At 44.8% G+C, this 19,336-nt stretch overlaps 1 protein-coding gene across 2 annotated transcripts in view; it reads left to right on the top strand.

Moving 5' to 3' along the window:
• epha4b (eph receptor A4b) overlaps nt 1–19,336 on the top strand; it is a 128,715-nt gene that overhangs the window by 78,569 nt on the left and 30,810 nt on the right. For both annotated transcript variants that reach the window (XM_029725073.1, XM_029725072.1), the window contains exons 11-13: nt 16,284–16,351; nt 17,178–17,303; nt 18,348–18,533. In XM_029725073.1, coding sequence (XP_029580933.1) covers nt 16,284–16,351; nt 17,178–17,303; nt 18,348–18,533 — 380 coding nt within the window. The remainder of the gene's footprint in view (nt 1–16,283; nt 16,352–17,177; nt 17,304–18,347; nt 18,534–19,336) is intronic.

Genomic DNA, 19,336 nt, shown 5'->3' with positions numbered 1-19,336 from the left:
CCTTGCTCTGAGACTGTAACCAACTCATGCAGTGGAGTGTGGTTAAGTTAATTAGACATAGCTCGATACACATTATGGATGTCAAAACAGACTTCCCTTAATGATAATGAGAACATCCCTCCACCCTTCCCCTTCGCAAGAGCGCCATTTGAACGTAAACCTTTGTTTTTAATCAAAATGCGTTTTTGGGCAGAAATGCCTTCTGGAACATGTGAACTTTCATGTGTCTTAATATCAACAAACTTCTATGCCATCTGTAAATACAAATAAAATTGTTAAATTACGAGCCTAGTTGGTTTAGCCATGGAAAAAGCGAACAACCTTCCCTCTAGCCACGATTGGTTGAGATAATGAGTGGGTTCGACATGCCGAGAGGTGAGTTCGGATTAGTCTGCCGTGTAGCATGCTTCTGTCCATAACAAGATCAGTATGTGTAGGTAATCCTTTATAACACGTATTTTTTTAAAGATATCATGTAGTAGAACTGCTTATGTATTTTTTGTTGTTTTTTGTTGTTGTTTTTTTTACCTTTATTTAACCAGGTAGGCAATTTGAGGACAAGTTCTCATTTACAATTGCGACCTGGCCAAGATAAAGCAAAGCAGTCTGACACATACAACAACACAGAGTTACACATGGAATAAAACAAACATACAGTCAATAATACAGTAGAAAAATAAGTCTATATACAATGTGAGCAAATGAGGTGAGATAAGGGAGGTAAAGGCAAATAAAGGCCATGGTGGCGAATTAAATACAATATAGCAAGTAAAACACTGGAATGGTAGATTTGCAGTAGAAGAAAGTGCAAAGTAGAAATAGAAATAATGAGGTGCAAAGGAGCAAAATAAATAAATACAGTAGGGGAAGTGGTAGTAGTTTGGGCTAAATTATAGATGGGCTATGTACAGGTGCAGTAATCTGTGAGCTGCTCTGACAGCTGGTGCTTAAAGCTATTGAGGGAGATAAGCATTTCCAGTTTCAGAGATTTTTGTAGTTTGTTCCAGTCATTGGCAGCAGAGAACTGGAAGGAGAGGCGGCCGAAGGAGGAATTGGCTTTGGGGGTGACCAGTGAGATGTACCTGCTGGAGCGGGTGCTACAGGTGGGTGCTGCTAGGTGACCAGCGAGCTGAGATAAGGGGGTCTTGTAGATGACAGGGTCTTGTAAATGACCTGGAGCCAGTGGGTTTGGCGACGAGTATGAAGCGAGGGCCAGCCAACGAGAGCGTACAGGTCACAGTGGTGGGTAGTATATGGGGCTTTGGTGACAAAACGTTGCTCTCCACTTTCTGGAGGACTGAGTTTTGAAATCAATGGAATTAGAGTATGATAGCTATGGACAAAATGCTGGCCTTTGATTGCAAATATGCAGACGGAGTCAAAAAGAGAACACACAGAAGGCTCCGGATTACATGGCATCCATGACAGAGAGGGAGAAGCGTCCATCCATGTATACGGGTGAGAGTCTAGCTAGCTACATTTTCAGATATTACATGTTTTTAACTTAGTCAGAAAGTCATTTTCATTTCAAGTTCGTGTACTGTTAGCTAGCTAGCTAGTAACGTTATGAGTTGAGATTATGGTACATTGTTTAGCTAGCTAGCTACATGCCTAAACAAAAGACTCCACTATGCAAGTAACTATTTCAATAGAATGTTTATAATGTCAATGCAACAACTGTCATATACGTAGCTGGTAAATTTGCTCTGGTAATCTACTCTGATTTCAGAGCACTCTCATCGGAGTGTGCCAGAGCGCAGAATAACTGACGAATTTACGAACGCACAACACCCGTTGAATATGGCCGGTGTCAATAAACATTGGTAAAACAAGCGTAATTAAATTGTTGCCAGCAGCACAGTTGCAATAACCAATACTCTGGATAACATGAAAACAGCCTAACCAGCTCTGCTAGGGTGATTAAAATGGTCAGTGAGCTGTTCTCTCATTTGTGTCTGGAAGTAGCTAGCAAGCTAGCCAACGTTAGCCTGTTAGCTTGGGTGCTTGACTGTTGTTGTTAGGTCAGAACGCTCGGATCAACCATACTTTTCAGCCAGAGCGTCTAGTGTGTGCTCCGAGAGCAAAACGCTCTGAATTTACAAACAGCCAATCTAACAATGCTCTGAGTTTCCGAACGCACAGAGCACACTCTGGCACTCTAGATTACATTTACGAACACACCTGTAGTGTAAACCAGTCTTTAGTCTTGAAATCTTTGGTTATTAGTATATAGCCTCACATGTGAATCCTTAAAGAGATGGGTGGGGCTAAGGCTTAAAAGGGTCTGAACGATGCTGAATGGGTGTAGACAAAGAAGAACTCTCCATTAGGTACCAAAACATTCAAGGGCCATTTTCTCAAAAGGTATAGGTTGATCAACTTTCAAAGCAGAATTACTTTCCCGTTGTTCCCTAACTGTAGTGTATGCTATCATTAGTGTACGATTTCATTTTCTAGGCAAATCTTCTGGAAATTGTTTTTCTCCTTTTTCTCCATAATTTTGATCTTGTCTCATCGCTACAACACCCCAACGTGATCGGGCGACAAAGGTCGAGTCATGCGTCCTCTGAAACATGATCCGCCAAACCGCGCTTCTTAACATCTGCCTACTTAACTCGGAAGCCAGACACACTAATGTGTTGGAGGAAATACCATTCACCTGACAACAGGGTCAGCCTGCAGGCACCCGGCCCACCACAAGGAGTCGCTAGAGCGCAATGAGCCAAGTAAACCCCGCCCCCCGTCCAAACCCTCCCCCAACGACGCTGGGCCAATTGTGCGGCGCCCGATCACAGCCGATTATAATACAGCCCGGGATCGAACCCAGGACTGTAGTGACGCCTCTAGCACTGCGATGCAGTACTTTAGACTGCTGCGCCACACGGGAGGCCCCAGGCTAATCTTTTTAAGTGAGGACTGTATTATAATATGATTGGAATTACACACCTCGTTCAAACCATGATAAAGCAGGTAGAGAACATATGATTCTGGTGCAGCACATGCGGCCTACAAAGTTACAAGTATAGGCTAGCGAAATGGATAAATTGGTTTCAGAATATTTCCCCCAATGTTATTAGCCTACCTCCTCTTTCTCTAGTGTTGCTTCATACCTTCCTCACTTTCAACAGTTAAATGAAATATGTTTTGTTGCCCTTATCTTTATCATTCTAATGATATGCTTGAATAATAATATAGGACGAGAATGAGATGCAGATGGCTTCTACTTCTCTTCATGAGGTTTGAATAATTACGGGTCTGAATAAATAACTACTATAGTCTAACACCATCACGCGTTCGCTCTTCTTTCAAACTACCCGTGAGGTCTATTGGCTGCTGTATTTAGCATTCAGCAAACAAGAGCTTGCGTCCCTTTTCGAATAGTCTATTGGTATAATAAATGCAAAAAAAATTATGTCCAGAAAGTTATTCTAGCGTTTCCTGCATGGGACTCCAAGAGCTAAGGAGCCTTTTTTTACACAGTACCCCATAAAGACAGTGAAAACAGGTTTTTATAAATGTTTGCTCATTTTTAAATTATAAAATAAAGAAATACTTTATTTACATATGTATACAGACCCTTTGCTATGAGACTCGAAATTGAGCTCAGGTGCATCCTGTTTCCATTGATCATCCTTGAGATGTTTCTACAACTTGATTGGAGTCCACCTGTGGTAAATTCAATTGATTGGACATGATTTGGAAAGGCACACACTGGTCTATATAAGGTCAAACTAAGCAATCGGGGGATAAGGGCCTTGGTCAGGGAGGTGACCAAGAACTCGATGGTCAGTCTGACAGAGCTCCAGAATTCCACTGTGGAGATGGGAGAACCTTCCAGAAGGCCAACCATCTCTGTAGCACTCCACCAATCAGGTCTTTATGGTAAAGTGGCCAGATGGAAGCCACTCCTCAGTAAAAGGCACATGATAGCCTGTTTGGAGTTTGCCAAAAGGCACCTAAAGTATTCTCAGACCATGAGAAACAAGATGCTCTGGTCTGATGAAACCAAGATTGAACTTTTTGCCAGAATGCCAAGCGTCATGTCTGGAGGAGACCTGGCACCATCCCTACGGTGAAGCATGGTGGTGGCAGCATCATGCTGTGGGGATGTTTTTCAGCGGCAGGGACTGGGAGACTAGTCAGGATCGAGGGAAAGATGAATGGAGCAAAGTACGGAGTGATCCAGCTCCAGAGTGCTCAGGACCTCAGACTGGGGCTAAGGTTCACCTTCCAACAGGACAACGACCCTAAGCACACAGCCAAGACAATGCAGGATTGGCTTCGTGACAAGTCTCTGAATGTCCTTGAGTGGCCCAGCCAGAGCCCGGACTTGAACCCAATCGAACATCTCTAGAGAGACCTGAAAATAGCTGTGAAGCGACGCTCCCCATCCAATCTGACAGAGCTTGAAAGGATCTTTAGAGGAGAATGGGAGAAACGCCTAAAATGCAGGTGTACCAAGCTTGTACCCAAGAAGACTCGAAGCTGTAATCCCTGCCAAAGGTGCTTCAACAAAGTACTGAGTAAAGAGTCTGAATACTTAGGTAAATGTAATATTTCTGTTGTAGTTTTTTTGCAAACATTTGTAAAAATCTGTTTTTGCTTTGTCATTATGGGGTATTGTGTGTCGGTTCATGAGGGGGAGAAGGAACAATTTAATCAATTTTAGAATAAGGCTGTAACATAACAAAATGTGGAAATAGTCAAGGGGTCTGAATACTTTCCGAATGGACTGTATAGGCCTATATCGGCTATCAGCATTGAACAGGATTATCTATTTTGGATGCAGATTGAATGGAATTGATGCAGATAGAGGAAGACTGTGAGAGAGGGCTTGCACACTGATTTCAAGCAACGATATAGGAGTGTTTTAAAACTCTAGAGCTGCAATAAAAAACAAAAACCCCTGAAAGCCAGATGGAGATGTGTAAATTAGATGCGGATTCAGTCTTAATATTATTGTAGCATAGGCTATGCTGCAGCACATTTAGGGCTACCTGTCACAATAAAAAAAGGAACCATGATGTGATGATAGGTCTATATACTGATATGGGCTGTTGGTCCCCACATTCACTGGAGCGCCAATCGAGTTTCCCAAAGGCTGGAGCATCGGCCTTCTCACCCGCTCCAATATCGCTCCAGTACTGCTCCAGTTAGCGCTCAGCTACTAGTGTGCTGCTATAGCCCCTTGCTTTAGCTACTGTCATTGAGTTCGCTACATATTTTCATAAAGAAACGGATGAAACGTGTGCAAAATCAAGGTGACTTACAAGGAGGACCAAGAGCAAGAGAGGGAGTGCGGCGATGTGGTGTCCACAACTAAAGAATCATTGTGGAATGTGAAAAGACACAAATCCCAAAAGCATGATGGTGTTCTATGTGCACATGCTAACAGAAAGGAACAATGTGGGTAGCTAGCATAGTGTGTCATTGTAGCAAAGTATCTATAAACCAAAAAATATGATATCTTAAAAGTTTTGTTCATTTTCGTTCTATCTATACAATAGGCTATCATTGATTTTGGCCCAATAGGCCTGCTGGCATATTACCTCTTTCAAACTTTTGGGCCTACCTATAGACATTTTTTAAAACAACTTCGCATCCCTGCCCAGCCTGGTAAGAGTGGCCCGAATGGTGTATAGCATCCCCAGTGGCTCTGCAAGCGTGGAGAGGGTATTCTCTGCTGCTGGCCTGCTCTCCAGGCACCATCGCATGGCCAAAGTCGTGATTCTAAAACTGAATTCAAGGGCACTAAGCGTAATAATCCATTTTTATTTAATTCTAAGTAAGTCGCAGCCTATATGCGCAATTTATAGACTTATAGATTTAATACAACTAAATGTTGTTAATAAAGTGCTGAGCGCATTATGTTCCTGCCAGCCTAGTGTGTCGCACTCGCAAATTCTTCACAATTTATTTCTTTGTAGACTATAGCCTTGAAATAATTGAAATAATAGTTGAATAATATAGCCTAAATAATTCATTTGAGTTCCTTCTTAGTCTCCCTGTCTGGCTCCTGACCTATTTAGAGTGTTTATATGCTGTTTAACATGACACGTAGCCTATTTTAAATGATGAGCGCTTCTTACACTCACCTTTTCATGGTGTTTATTAAAAAATGCTTAATTCAAATACTTCAAAACCAAATGGTAGGTCCAGGTAGTCACAAAAATAGATGGGTGTTGGTTAAATGGTGATTTTAATGAATGGAGTGAATTTGGAGCTGCATTTTCTTCTGCTGTGTATCAAGGCACAAGGTGAGGCCCAAATGCAGACACAGGAGGCAGATGGTTGGAGTCTTACAATGTTTATTAATCCAAAGGGGTAGGCAAGATAATTAGTCGTGGACAGGTGAAAGGTCAAAACCAGATTAGAGTCCAGGAGGTACAGAGTGGCAGACAGGCTCGTGGTCAAGGCAGGCAGAATGGTCAGACAGGCGGGTACAAAGTCCAGAAACAGGCAAGGGTCAAAACTGTGAGGACTAGAAAAATGAGAATGCAAAAAGCAGGAGAATGGGGAAAAAACGCTGGTTGACTTGGAAACATACAAGACGAACTGGCACGGAGAGACAGGAAACACAGGGATAAATACACTGGGGAAAACAAGCGACACCTGGAGGGGGTGGAGACAATAACGAGGACAGGTAAAACGGATCAGGGTGTGACACTGTGAGCGAGGAGCGTTTTTCAGGGAGCGGTTGGGAAACACATACAGTAGCTACCTCCAATACCTTGTATCCACGTACATTGATCTGTATATAGCTTCATTCTTGTGCATTTTATTCTTCTTGTGTTACTATTTTCTTTTTTTTACTCTGCATCATTGGGAAGGGCTCGTAAGCGAGCATTTCACGCTGAAGTCTACACCCGTCGTATTCGGCACATGTGACCAATAACAATTATATTTGATCGGTCTCTTTCTTTTTCTCTCTTCTCTCCCTTTTCTATCACTAACATGGCTGTTTGACGTATGCAACATTCTGACCCGTCCTTTCCTTTCTCTCTCTTTTCTCCTCTTCTCTCTTACTCCCCTTCTCATCTCGTCTGGGACTCCACTTACTCTCGTGAATTAGTGCAAAATGAAATGTTTCCCGAACACGTTTAATGAAACACAGACAGATTTATATTCCATAACTCTATTGCTAATCATTTCCCCTTCCTAATAATTACCTCTGGCTGAGTAAATCTTTTTCTAAAGCGGTCAGAAGAGCTTTTGGCTGGACGCCAGATGGGAGGAGGGAGAAGAAAGGAGGGAGAGGGGGAGAAGGGGTAAAAGATAAGGCCCGGGTGCCATTTGCTCTCTCTTTTCTCTCGTTTGACATTTTAGTAATTTAGTATTCATCTTCAGATAGCTAGGTGAGACAACTACACATCACAATCGTAGTAAGTATATTTGTCCTTCAACAAAGTAGTTATCTTCAAAGTCAGTGCTAGTAGGAAAAGACAGGTGCATTTTTCTCTCACCCTCTATTTTCGGCCTCACTCGCTTCCTTTGTTTCAGACATTAGAATTACTGTGGCTCTCTGAACCCCAGGGTTATGTTATTGTAAAACTGCAGTCAAATGGATTCAATATTATAGAGTAGAAATACAATCTTTATCAGATGGTGTTTTGAAGCTTAGTTTGGGCATGAAATTGTGAGATTGAATTTAATCAATGTTTCTAATTCACCTTAATTACATTTGATCTAATAGCTTGATATTAAATGGGATACCTGTTATTGTGAGTCATGATGAAACACAGCGGGACTTTAGTGGCTGTCTGTATGCGTTCTTTTTTGTGTGCTGTCCTACTGGGCACAGACTGGTTGAATCAATGTTGTTTCCACGTCATTTCAAGGAAATTGACGTTGAATTGACGTTGAATTGACATTTTTGCCCAGTGGGGTGTGTGTCTGGGTGCGTTTGTGTTATTCTCTGATTAACATTACCTTTAATCTGAAGACCCACTCCCATTGATTAGAAGAGAATGAAGGGGGGGAGGGGTGGAGAGAGATGGAGAGAGCAAGAGAGAAAGGGATAGGGAGAGAGAGAGAGAGAGAGAGAGAGAGAGAGAGAGGGAGAAAGAGAGAGACCCTGTTCTCAAGTCCATCCTATTAGCAGTATGTCACACAGGCGATGTGATTAGAGATTGTCTGATCTCCTCTCGACACACTCTCTCATCAATGATCACTGTGTGTGTGTGTGTGTGTGTATGTGAGAGAGTGTGTGTGTGCACACTTGCATTTGTGTGTGTGCGCATGCATGAAGTCGTAATCTTTATGTGCGCGTGTCTGTCAGAGGGATTAGCAGCCGAGGCAATAGAAGGCAATAGGCGACGTCCCAGGCAGGGCAATATAAGGGCAGTGTCTTTGTCTGTGTCACAGGGGAGATTAGTGTAGTGAGTACAGGCTGGACCACCAGGGCACATAGCTCACCATGCACCTCCTGTGAAGAGAGACTATGATAAGGACACACAGACATATGCCTGCCTGCCTGCTTGCCTGCTTCACACGCCGGCTAACAAAGACACAGGACAGTCTGGAGTTTACATAGGAACAACGGAAAGATTTATAAGGGATTTTGTGGAGGGTTTTTGTATTTTCTTCTCTTTCTCTTTATGTTGTAACCCTTCTTCCTTCCTACTCCTATTTGGATTGTTATTGTCATGAGATACTTACGTTGCTTTATTGTCAGAGAAACCAAACATCTTTTAAATGTCTGTTTTTTTTTCAGTGTCAGCCACCGATAGTTTTGCCTTGGCCTTTAGATGGTGAAGCAAAGTGGCTACAGTAGTCTTCTGGCTGTCTTCTTCTGTGAATAGTAAACTCATCACATCAGCTCAACTGGAACTGGGCTTGTTCTGTGTAGTCAGCTCACACACACCCTCACTACACACACACACACACACACACACACACACACACACACACACACACACACACACACACACACACACACACACAGGCACACACCCTACATCAAGGACATTCACACCCACTAGGTCTCCCTCAATGGCCACACCTCAGACTCAGCTGCAGTTCTACAGGGTGTCCCCCAGGGCTCTGTGTTGGGTCCCTTACTCTTCATCATCTACATCCTCCCCCTTGGTCAGATCCTCCGTCACCTCAACCTTGACTTCCACTGCTATGCCAATGACACCCAGATCTACCTCAGCACCAAATCCCTCCTCAACCCACCTTTGACCCAGTTCTAATGTCTCAGCAATACAAACATGGATGCAACAAAACTTCCTCAAGCGCAACAGTGATAAAATGGAACTCCTCCTCATAGGCACCAAACCCGCCCTCACCAAAGCTGGCAACCTCACCCCCTCACCATTGACGACACCACTGTCTCGCCCTCCCCCCACGCACGCAACCTTGGCATCATCCTGGACTCCACCCTCTCCTTTGACCACCATAAGACACATGGTCAGATCTTAATTCTTCCACCTCCAAAACGTTGCCAAAGTCAGGTCCTCCCTCTTCCGTCCTGCTGCTTAAACCCTCATGCATTCATCTCCTCCCGTCTTGACTACTGTAACTCAGTACTCTCCGGCATCAACTCAAGCTTCCTCCATAAGCTCCAAATGGTTAAAAACTCTGCAGCCCGACTCTTCACCCACACCAAGTCCTGGCACCCCCCCCCCCCAACCCCCACCTCTCAGACCTTCTTCTCCCCTACAAACCCACACACGCTCTCCGTTCCACCACAGCAGGCCACCTTGTCATCCCCAGATTGAAGCTCCGGCACTTCGGCATCAGGGCCTTCTCCAGGGCTTGGAGAACTCCCTCCCTCCAGCCATCCGTGACTCTTAGTCCATCACCATCTTTCAGTCCCTTCTAAAGCCCCACCTCTTTGACAAGGCCTATCCTTAAGCCCCCCCCCCCCCCCCCCCCCCCCCCACATACACACACACACACACAGACTGTACACACAAGCAAAGCAATACACTACAAAGACACTCCTCTCTTCACCCTACTGAGCACCACCTAACTCAAACCCTTACTCTAAACCGGGTTCGTAGCTAAATCCCAACCCAACCTTCCCTTCCTTGAGCCCACCCCTCTCTTTGTTCATGTTTTTGTTTAGTCTGATGTTTTTTTGTTTAGACTCCTGTTTTTTTGTTTCATTTCTTTAATTGTAAAAATACTTTGGGTCCTTAAAAAGCACTATATAAGTCCCATGTATTATTATTATTATGACCAGGTATCACATTTTTAAAAGCACAGCAAACACTCGCTCATCTGAATGGGCTGAATGAACATTATAGACAAACAGCTTGTTGGTTAACAGGTACAAACACATCAAGAACACACAGTAGTCCACATACTGTATGTTGAAACACACACACACACACACACACAGTGCATTCGGAAAGTATTCAGACCTCTTGACTTTTTCTACATTTTGTTACATTACAGCCTTATTCTAAAATGGATTAAATAAATAAAAAATCCTCATCAATCCACACACAATACCCCATAATGACAAAGCGAAAACAGGTTTTTAGACATTTTTGTAATACCGAGTGGCGCAGCAGTCTAAGACACTGCATCTCAGTGCTTGAGGCTTCACTACAGACACCCTGGTTCGAATCCAGGCTGCATCACAACCGGCCATGATTGGGAGTCCCATAGGGCGGCGCACAATTGGCCCAGCATCGTACAGGTTTGGCCAGTGTAGGCCGTCATTGTAAATAAGAATTTGTTCTTAACTGACCTACCTAGTTAAATAAAATAAAAATAAAAAATATATATATTTTACATAAGTATTCAGACCCTTTGCTATGTGACTCAAAATTGAGCTCAGGTGCATCCTGTTTCCATTGATCATCCTTGAGATGTTTTCATTGGAGTCCACCTGTGGTAAATTCAATTGATTGGACATGATTTGGAAAGGCACCTGTCTATATAAGGTCCCACAGTTGACAGTGTATGTCAGAGCAAAAACCAAGCTAAGAGGTCGAAGGAATTGTCCGTAGAGCTCCGAGACAGGATTGTGTCGAGGCACAAATCTGGGGAAGGGTACCAAAACATTTCTACAGCATTGAAGGTCCCCAAGAACACAGTGGCCTCCATCATTCTTAAATGGAAGAAGCCAAACTGAGCAATCGGGGAAGAATGGCCTTGGCCAGGGAGGTGACCAAGAACGCAATGGTCACTCTGACAGAGCTCCACAGTTCCTCTGTGGAGATGGGAGAACCTTCCAGAAGGACAGCAGCACTCCACCAATCAGGCCTTTATGGTGGAGTGGCCAGATGGAAGCTGTGGGGATGTTTTTCGGCGACAGCAACTGGGAGACTAGTCAGGATTGAGGGAAAGATGAACAGAACAAAGTACAGAGAGATCCTTGATGAAAACCTGCTCCAGAGGGCTCAGGACCTCAGACTGATGTGAAGGTTCCCCTTCCAACAGGAAAACAACCCCAACACAGCCAAGACAACGCAGGAGTGGCTACGGGACAAGTCTCTGAATGTCTTTGACTGAACCAGCCAAAGCCCGGACATGAACCGATCGAACATCTCTGGAGAGACCTGAAAATAGCTGTGCAGCAACGCTCCCCATCCATTTGGGGAGAAACTCCCCAATTACAGGTGTGCCAAGCTTGTAGAGTCATACCTAAGACTCTCGATTGTAATCGCTGTCAAAGGTGCTTCAACAAAGTACTGAGTATAGGGTCTAAATACTTATGTAAATGTAATATTTCCGTTTTTTATTTCGAAAACATGAGCAAAAATTTCTAATAACCTGTTTTTGCTTTGTCATCATGGGGATTTGAGTATAGATTGATGAGGGGAAAAAAACAATTTAATCAATTTTAGAGTACGGCTGTAATGTAACAAAATGTGGAAAAAGTCAATGGGTCTGAATAAATTCCCGAATGCACTGTATATACTGTACATGTACAACCCACAACTCTGGGCTACAGTGGAGGGCAAGTGGAGAAGTACAACGTCAGATGTGTGTGTGTATTGGCCCCCCTCTGTAGGTCTATTTCTTCCTCCCTGAGTATATCAATTTCTCCTTCTACGCTCTGAGGTCTTTGACTAATCTCATAAAAGCTTGCTTGTCATATAAAACACATTGAATGATACAGTTCCCGTTTACACTGCCTTTATTAGCTGTGGATGCAAGTTAAGATACAGCCAAGGTTACACGGAAAACACACACAGCAACTTTATTTGACTTTGAGCTGTCTCTGCCGGATATGTGTTTGAACAGTGGATTGATCTCTGTGTGTCTCTGTGTTTTTAGTTTCAAGGATATTTCAACATCCATATTTACACAAATCACTCTCTGCTTTTTAGAACTTTCCCTCTCTTGAACGCTCTATAGATCAAGCCATTTCTTCCTGTGAAAGTTTCTGTCGTTTGATCTCTTCCTCTCTATTCTCTCTCTCTCTTTCTCCCTCTCTCCTCTTGGCAGCCTTCCTAAAGACAGTCTTTCAGAGTGCTTCTCTCTCTCGTAGCGTTGAGCGCGATTTTTCCCCAGTGTGTCGATCATACAGACAAGGGCACCTGAGTCAGCCATTACAGCTACTGTCGAAGATGCTGTTGTAGATAGCCTTAGCCCTGCAGCTACTGTGGCCAGCTCGCCTTCTCCCTCTCGATCTCTCTGCCTTTCTCTCGCGTGTGCTCTTTGTCTTAAACTCTTTTATTCTCTCGCCCTACCTCTCCCTCCCTTCTTCATCTGAATGCGTGTTAGTTAGTATGCAGTGTAGGGACCCCCGGTGTGTATTCTGCCTCACATCCTGCCTGTCAGCAAAACCTCTATTCGCTTCCAGCCCTCCACTCAGACTACACAGATCTGAAGATAGGGCCCACGAAGAAAGAGAGAGAGGGGGAGAGAGAGAGAGAGAGAGACGGTAGAGGGGGTGAAATAAAAGAGTAGAGAGAGAGAGAGAGAGAGAGAGAGAGAGAGAGAGAGATATGGATGGAGTTCCATGAAGGTGGAACCTCGCTAGCCGAATAACAAATGGGTCTCGAGTGACAGAGTATTATATTAAAAAGCAAATTGATATGCAAATGTGGAGCGTGTGGCTTTTGGAGGACAGGAATAGCCTGTTGTCCTCAGTGGACTGGAACAGAGGAAAGAGAGGAGGAGTGTGTGTACGTGAATCATGTGTGTATGTGTGGGCACCGGCAATGTATGTGTGTGTGTGTGTGTGTGAGAGAGAGAGAGAGAGAGAGAGAGAATTGTATGTGAGAGAGAGAGGGTGTGTGAGAGAGAGAGGGTGTGTGTGTGTGTGAGAGAGAGAGAGATTGGGAGGGAGAGAGAGAGAGAGAGAGAGAATGGTGTGTGAGAGAGAGAGGGTGTGTGTGTGTGAGAGAGAGAGAGAGAGAGAGAGAGAGAGAGAGAGATTGGGAGGGAGAGAGAGAGATAACGGAGTATGTGGTTGTTAAATTGGATGGGAACGTACTGGAGCAATGGAGTCTCACTACCTATGGATGACAGATGGAACCAAGATACACAGATATGCAGTGTTAGTACTTATAAATATAAAGTGGTACTGTAGAACAGATACATAAAGCCGACCCATTTGAACAGACATTCAACCAACCTAAGTTCCTGTCTAGCTCTTGGGGGGGTTTGTGTTGATCTCTAGACTATTCAGGTATTTTGAGTTTTTACAAAACCTGTTTACTGCGTTATAGTGAACTTACCTTTATGTTTTGTTGCTTGGGGGGCACAAAATTCCTCTGGGACCAACCAATGCTGTGTGGGTGTGTAGGTGTGTGTGTGTGTGTGTGTGTGTGGGGGGGGGGGGGGGTGTAGGTGGGTGTGTGTGTGCTCGTGTTCATGGGATTTTAGAGATGTCTTTCAGCGGTAATGAATCATGACACTTCTAACTTGAGAGGCTAAATGAGGCACACTGTAATTACTATGGAAATGTGTGTGCCCCTCTTAGAGAACCCCATTTACACACACACACAACACACACAGTGAATGGGGAAAAATGTAATCAGTGCGCTTGGGTTGTTTGTGCCTTGCCTCAGGTGCACTGCAGTGTGTGTGTGGGTGGGTGTGTGTGTAGGTGGGTGTGTGTGTAGGTGGGTGTGTGTAGGTGGGCGTGTGTGTGTGTGTGTGTGTAGGGTGTGTGTGGGTGTGTGTGTGTGTGTGTGTAGGTGGGTGGGTGTGTGTGTGTGTGTGTGTGTAGGGTGTGTGTGTGTGTGTGTGTGTGTGTGTAGGGTGTGTGTGTGTGTGTGTGTGTGTAGGTGGGTGTGTGTTTGTAGGGTGTCTATGTGTGTGTTGGGTGTGTGTGTAGGGTGTGTGTGTGTGTAGGGTGTGTGTGTAGGTGGGTGTGTGCTTGTAGGGTGTCTGTGTGTGTGGTGGGTGTGTGTGTGTGTGTATAGGTGTGTGTGTGTGTAGGGTGTGTGTGTAAGTGGGTGTGTGTAGGTGGGTGTGTGTGTGTGTGTGTAGGGTGTGTGTGTGTATGTGTGTGTGTGTGTGTGTGTATGGTGTGTGTGTTTGTGTGTAGGGTGTGTGTGTGTGTGGGGGGGGGTGTTAGTGGGCTGTACCCTCATGGGAGTTTTCCATTGCAGTTGGGGCAGAGGTGTGACCTAGTCTCCCCATTCCCCATATGCTCTAGACACTTGCCCCAAGCGGCTGTGGCGGTGCGTGTTGGGGGGTAATGATCACAGTACCCCCTCTGGCTTGTACCCAGCTGATAAACAGGTGGGACCCACCAACACCCTCCCCCACACACACCCTCCCATACTCCCCTAACGCTTCCTAATTTTACCCCCCAGCCCCCAACCTCGACCTAGGGGACCCCCCAGCCGAACACATGGCAGAGGGGTGTGTGTGTATTTTGCACCGTAACCCTCTCTCCCCCAGGCCTCCCCTTCATCCCTCACTCCAGTCCCAGACATAGACAGTATTCCCTAGAGGGTCCATTGTAGGCTGAGTTATTCCATCCGTTCAGCTGTGTAAAAACCAACATAGAGATTAGGCACCAAATGACTGTCATATTTACTGAGGCTAACAAGGCCCTCACTATCCCCTTCACCTCTCCTTCCTCTCCCCATTTTGCCCTGTATCTCACTTGTCCATCATTCCTCTTTGCTGGCCAGGGATCTTCAGTTTTCTTTCCTTCTTCTCCCTCCATCTCTAGTCGGGGACTAGTTTTAAAAGTGGTTGATCACGGTTCTTGGAACTGATCCCAAACCAATTACAATCAGAATGGCTTTAAGATGTACTGGGCCCCTGATTAGGATGGAAGAGATGGACAGGTTTTTTCCCCCAGAATGACTTCCCTTCATAAGTCTTCGTAATGAGAGGCGATAGGACAGAGGGAGGAGAGGGTGAATGTAGAGAGGTGAAGAAGAGAAGGGGAAAGTTAGTTTGAAGGAAGAGAGGAGAGGAAATGAAAGGAAAACATCAGAGAGGAGAGGAAAGGAGAAGGGAGGAGAGGAGACAGGAAATAAACCATTTATATGGCATTTTAGTACCTGACGATGTGAAAATGGATTTCACTCTTTTATGTTTTGGGCTAAAACCTTCAAGCTGTATTTAAGCGAGCGTTAAATGTAATGGTGTTTTGTGTTAATTGGCTTGTTAAATGTGCTGTTTTCCTACTGAAGTTTTACAGAGCGGAGCGGAGAGAAGCTAACGTTAACCACTCAGCCCCCAACCGCTCCTTAACCTCTCGCAAACAGTGGTGCTTTTTAACCAGACCTAGTTTAACACTTCCTCACAGCTGGGCTGATCAATCGATTGGTGGTTGTTATTGATCCAGGTTGTGTGTGTGTGTGTGTGGTAGCCCATGGAGGTGTAGGCAGAGGTAGTTAATGAGCAGAAGGTTGACAGAAGAGTTGAAGGGGTGGATTGCACGGTAATGCATGGACCTATATGCACCTCTACTGAAAGGGGATGACTGAACACTGGAGGGTGCACACACACACTCACACACACACACACAGACACACACACACACTTACGAACACCCTCAGGCTACTACGCACACCAGAGAAAGGGACAGAGAGGGAAGCAGAGGAAGGGAGAGTGAGAGAGAAGGGGGGAGGAGAAAGAGAGTGAAGGACTACTGCTTTCACACCCCCCAGGCTCCTGCATACAGAGACAAGAGAGAGAGTGAGTGGGGGGGGGGGGAATAGGAGACTGTTTCTAGACTTTCAATATGCCCTCGGCTGTTCAATATGTATCGTGGGAGTTTCACAAACTGGAAATAAAAGTAAGCTCTCACACACACACACACACACATGCACGCAAACACACACACCCACACACACACCCACACTAACCTTGATGTCATTAACTTGTTAGTGTTGTTTGTTCCTCAGACACTGTGGATACATCAAAGCCAAACAGGACCCTGATGAAGAGAAGATGCATTTTCAACATGGACGAGGTACACACACACACACACACACACACACACACACACACACACACACACACACACACACACTCACTCGACTATTCAGTAGACGTAGAAGTTCATGTCCATTGAAGCCTTCCGTAACGGGGTTGTTTATGATCTCGCTACACATTATGAAGAAGCGTTGTTTGTGTTTCGTGAATGGCCGGCGCGTTTACTTCGCCGAGCATCCCACGCGCACACAGGAGTCCACTCTTTTCCATACGTCACAGGTTATTTTCACATGTGCATAAACGCCAAGTGATTTAGGCGATTGCAATTCGTGACCGTCTCCTCTTGCAACTCGCCGTGGGAAAAACAGGAGAAATATGCTTAACCTCTTTTCAGCTTTTCAGCTTCAACAATGAGACCATACAGCAGCAGTTGAGATTCCCATTGGGAGTCACTCCGTCACGTCCGTAGGAATGTGCTCGGGTTGCTTCTCTGGAAAGTGAATGTCTTGTATAAGTGAGCAGAATTGACATTCATTCTCTAGTGTTGCTGTAGGACGTATAACAAAACATGCCGGGAGACGTGTTCCATCTGAGAGAGCAATATTGAATATGTGATATTCAACTCTCAAGGATTCAGGAGCCATTTACATAACTGTAATTATGTTGGAGTTGAGCTCATTTCTATGTCGTACTGTCGTTCACTGCCTGCTTTCCACAAGGAAGGTTATTGACGTCTCGCTCTGTTTCTCTCCTCTCTTCTTTCGCCTCTCTCTCGCTCTCTCTCTCTCTCTCTCTCTCTCTGTTTCTCTCCCCGATCTTTCCCCTCTCTCCTCCCTCCCTCCCCTCTCTCTGTCTCTCTCCAGTCAAACTTCCTGGCAGTAAGACCTATATTCATCCACACACTTATGAGGACCCTAACCAGGCAGTCAGAGACTTTGCCAAAGAGATTGATGCTTCCAGCATCCGCATAGAGAGAGTCATCGGAGCAGGTGAGTGATCCCTGGTTGCTGTTCAAACTACATAAACATGACTATGCAAATGTAATAAAAGTGGCCCTTACATTGATGCCTGTGGAACCCCAGTGGTGCAGTCAAGAGAAATCTGATTGTTAATCAATTATGCAGACACTTTGTATACCGTATGTGTGTTGTAGGTGAGTGTGGGGAGATGTGTAGTTATTTATACTGTGTGTGTGTGTGTGTGTGTGTGTGTGTCTGTGTGTGTGTGTTGTAGGTGAGTTTGGAGAAGTGTGTAGTTATTTACACTGTGTGTGTGTGTGTGTCTGTGTGTTGTGGGGAAGTGTGTAGTTATTTACACTGTGTGTGTGTGTGTGTCTGTGTGTTGTGGGGAAGTGTGTAGTTATTTACACTGTGTGTGTGTGTGTGTGTGTGTGTGTCTGTGTGTGTTGTAGGTGAGTTTGGGGAGGTGTGTAGTTATTTACACTGTGTGTGTGTGTGTCTGTGTGTGTTGTAGGTGAGTTTGGGGAGATGTGTAGTTATTTATACTGTGTGTGTGTGTGTGTCTGTGTGTGTTGTAGGTGAGTTTGGGGAGGTGTGTAGTTATTTATACTGTGTGTGTGTGTGTGTCTGTGTGTGTTGTAGGTGAGTTTGGGGAGGTGTGTAGTTATTTATACTGTGTGTGTGTGTGTCTGTGTGTGTTGTAGGTGAGTTTGGGGAGGTGTGTAGTTATTTATACTGTGTGTGTGTGTCTGTGTGTGTTGTAGGTGAGTTTGGGGAGGTGTGTAGTTATTTATACTGTGTGTGTGTGTGTGTGTGTGTGTCTGTGTGTGTTGTAGGTGAGTTTGGGGAGGTGTGTAGTTATTTATACTGTGTGTGTGTCTGTGTGTGTTGTAGGTGAGTTTGGGGAGGTGTGTAGTTATTTATACTGTGTGTGTGTGTCTGTGTGTGTTGTAGGTGAGTTTGGGGAGGTGTGTAGTTATTTATACTGTGTGTGTGTGTGTCTGTGTGTGTTGTAGGTGAGTTTGGGGAGGTGTGTAGTTATTTATACTGTGTGTGTGTCTGTGTGTGTTGTAGGTGAGTTTGGGGAGGTGTGTAGTGGCCGTCTGCGTCTCCAGGGAAAGAGGGAGATCTACGTGGCCATAAAGAGTCTGAAGGCAGGATACTCTGACAAACAGAGGCGGGACTTCCTCTCTGAGGCCAGCATCATGGGACAGTTCGACCACCCAAACATCATCAGGCTGGAGGGCGTGGTCACGCGATGTGAGTGATTGACGGCTACTTTAACAAATCCGAGCAGAGATTTTCCATCGCCGTATATATTTCACCTATTCCATCCCTTCAGATCTGCAAACCGTGTGGTTAAATGTTTGTTTTGGATCATGAATTGTGTGCGAATATGTTTGTGTGTCACGTACCTGTGTGTGAGAGAGACAGCAGAGCGGTTCTGTTCATGAGAATCAGACTCGACCCTGGATCAGATAAAGGCTGCAGTTACCATGGCAGCTCGTGCTTTTGACGTGTCTGTTTGTGAGTGTGTGTATACGTGTGTAGAAGGGGCACGTGTTTACTTGTGCTTGTTATTACATTAGCGAGAGTGTGTTTGGATGTGACTGGTGATACAGAAATACAGAGACAGGGTTGAACAAGCCTCATAACAGATCCCTATCTCTCTCTCTCTCTCTCTCTCTCTCTCTCTCTCTCTCTCTCTCCATTAGAGCACATCAGTTTCATTATTACTTTCTTCCATTCGTTTTTGTTAGTTTGTTTCTAATTTCTCATCATTTTCTCTCCATCTTCCGAAGACATACAATACAAACACATTAGGCAGCATATAAAGAACACAAGCTCGCTTGTTGTCAAATCGTGTACTACCATTTCCAAACACTTAGCACATACACCCAGTATTTATTTACCATGCATCGGTTAGGTAAGAGTGTATCTCGTATCTGCACTGACATGCTGAGCCTGTAGTACTTTATAGTAACCTAGAAATATACATGGATGTCAGCGAATAGAAATGCCTTTCTGCTATTACAAGCTGATGGTAACTTGGCCTCGCACAA

Source organism: Salmo trutta, chromosome 31, assembly GCF_901001165.1.
Source record: "Salmo trutta chromosome 31, fSalTru1.1, whole genome shotgun sequence".
NCBI lineage: Eukaryota > Metazoa > Chordata > Actinopteri > Salmoniformes > Salmonidae > Salmo > Salmo trutta.
The sequence above is the reverse complement of the archived record's forward strand: the minus strand, read 5'-3'. Positions and strand labels throughout refer to the sequence as shown.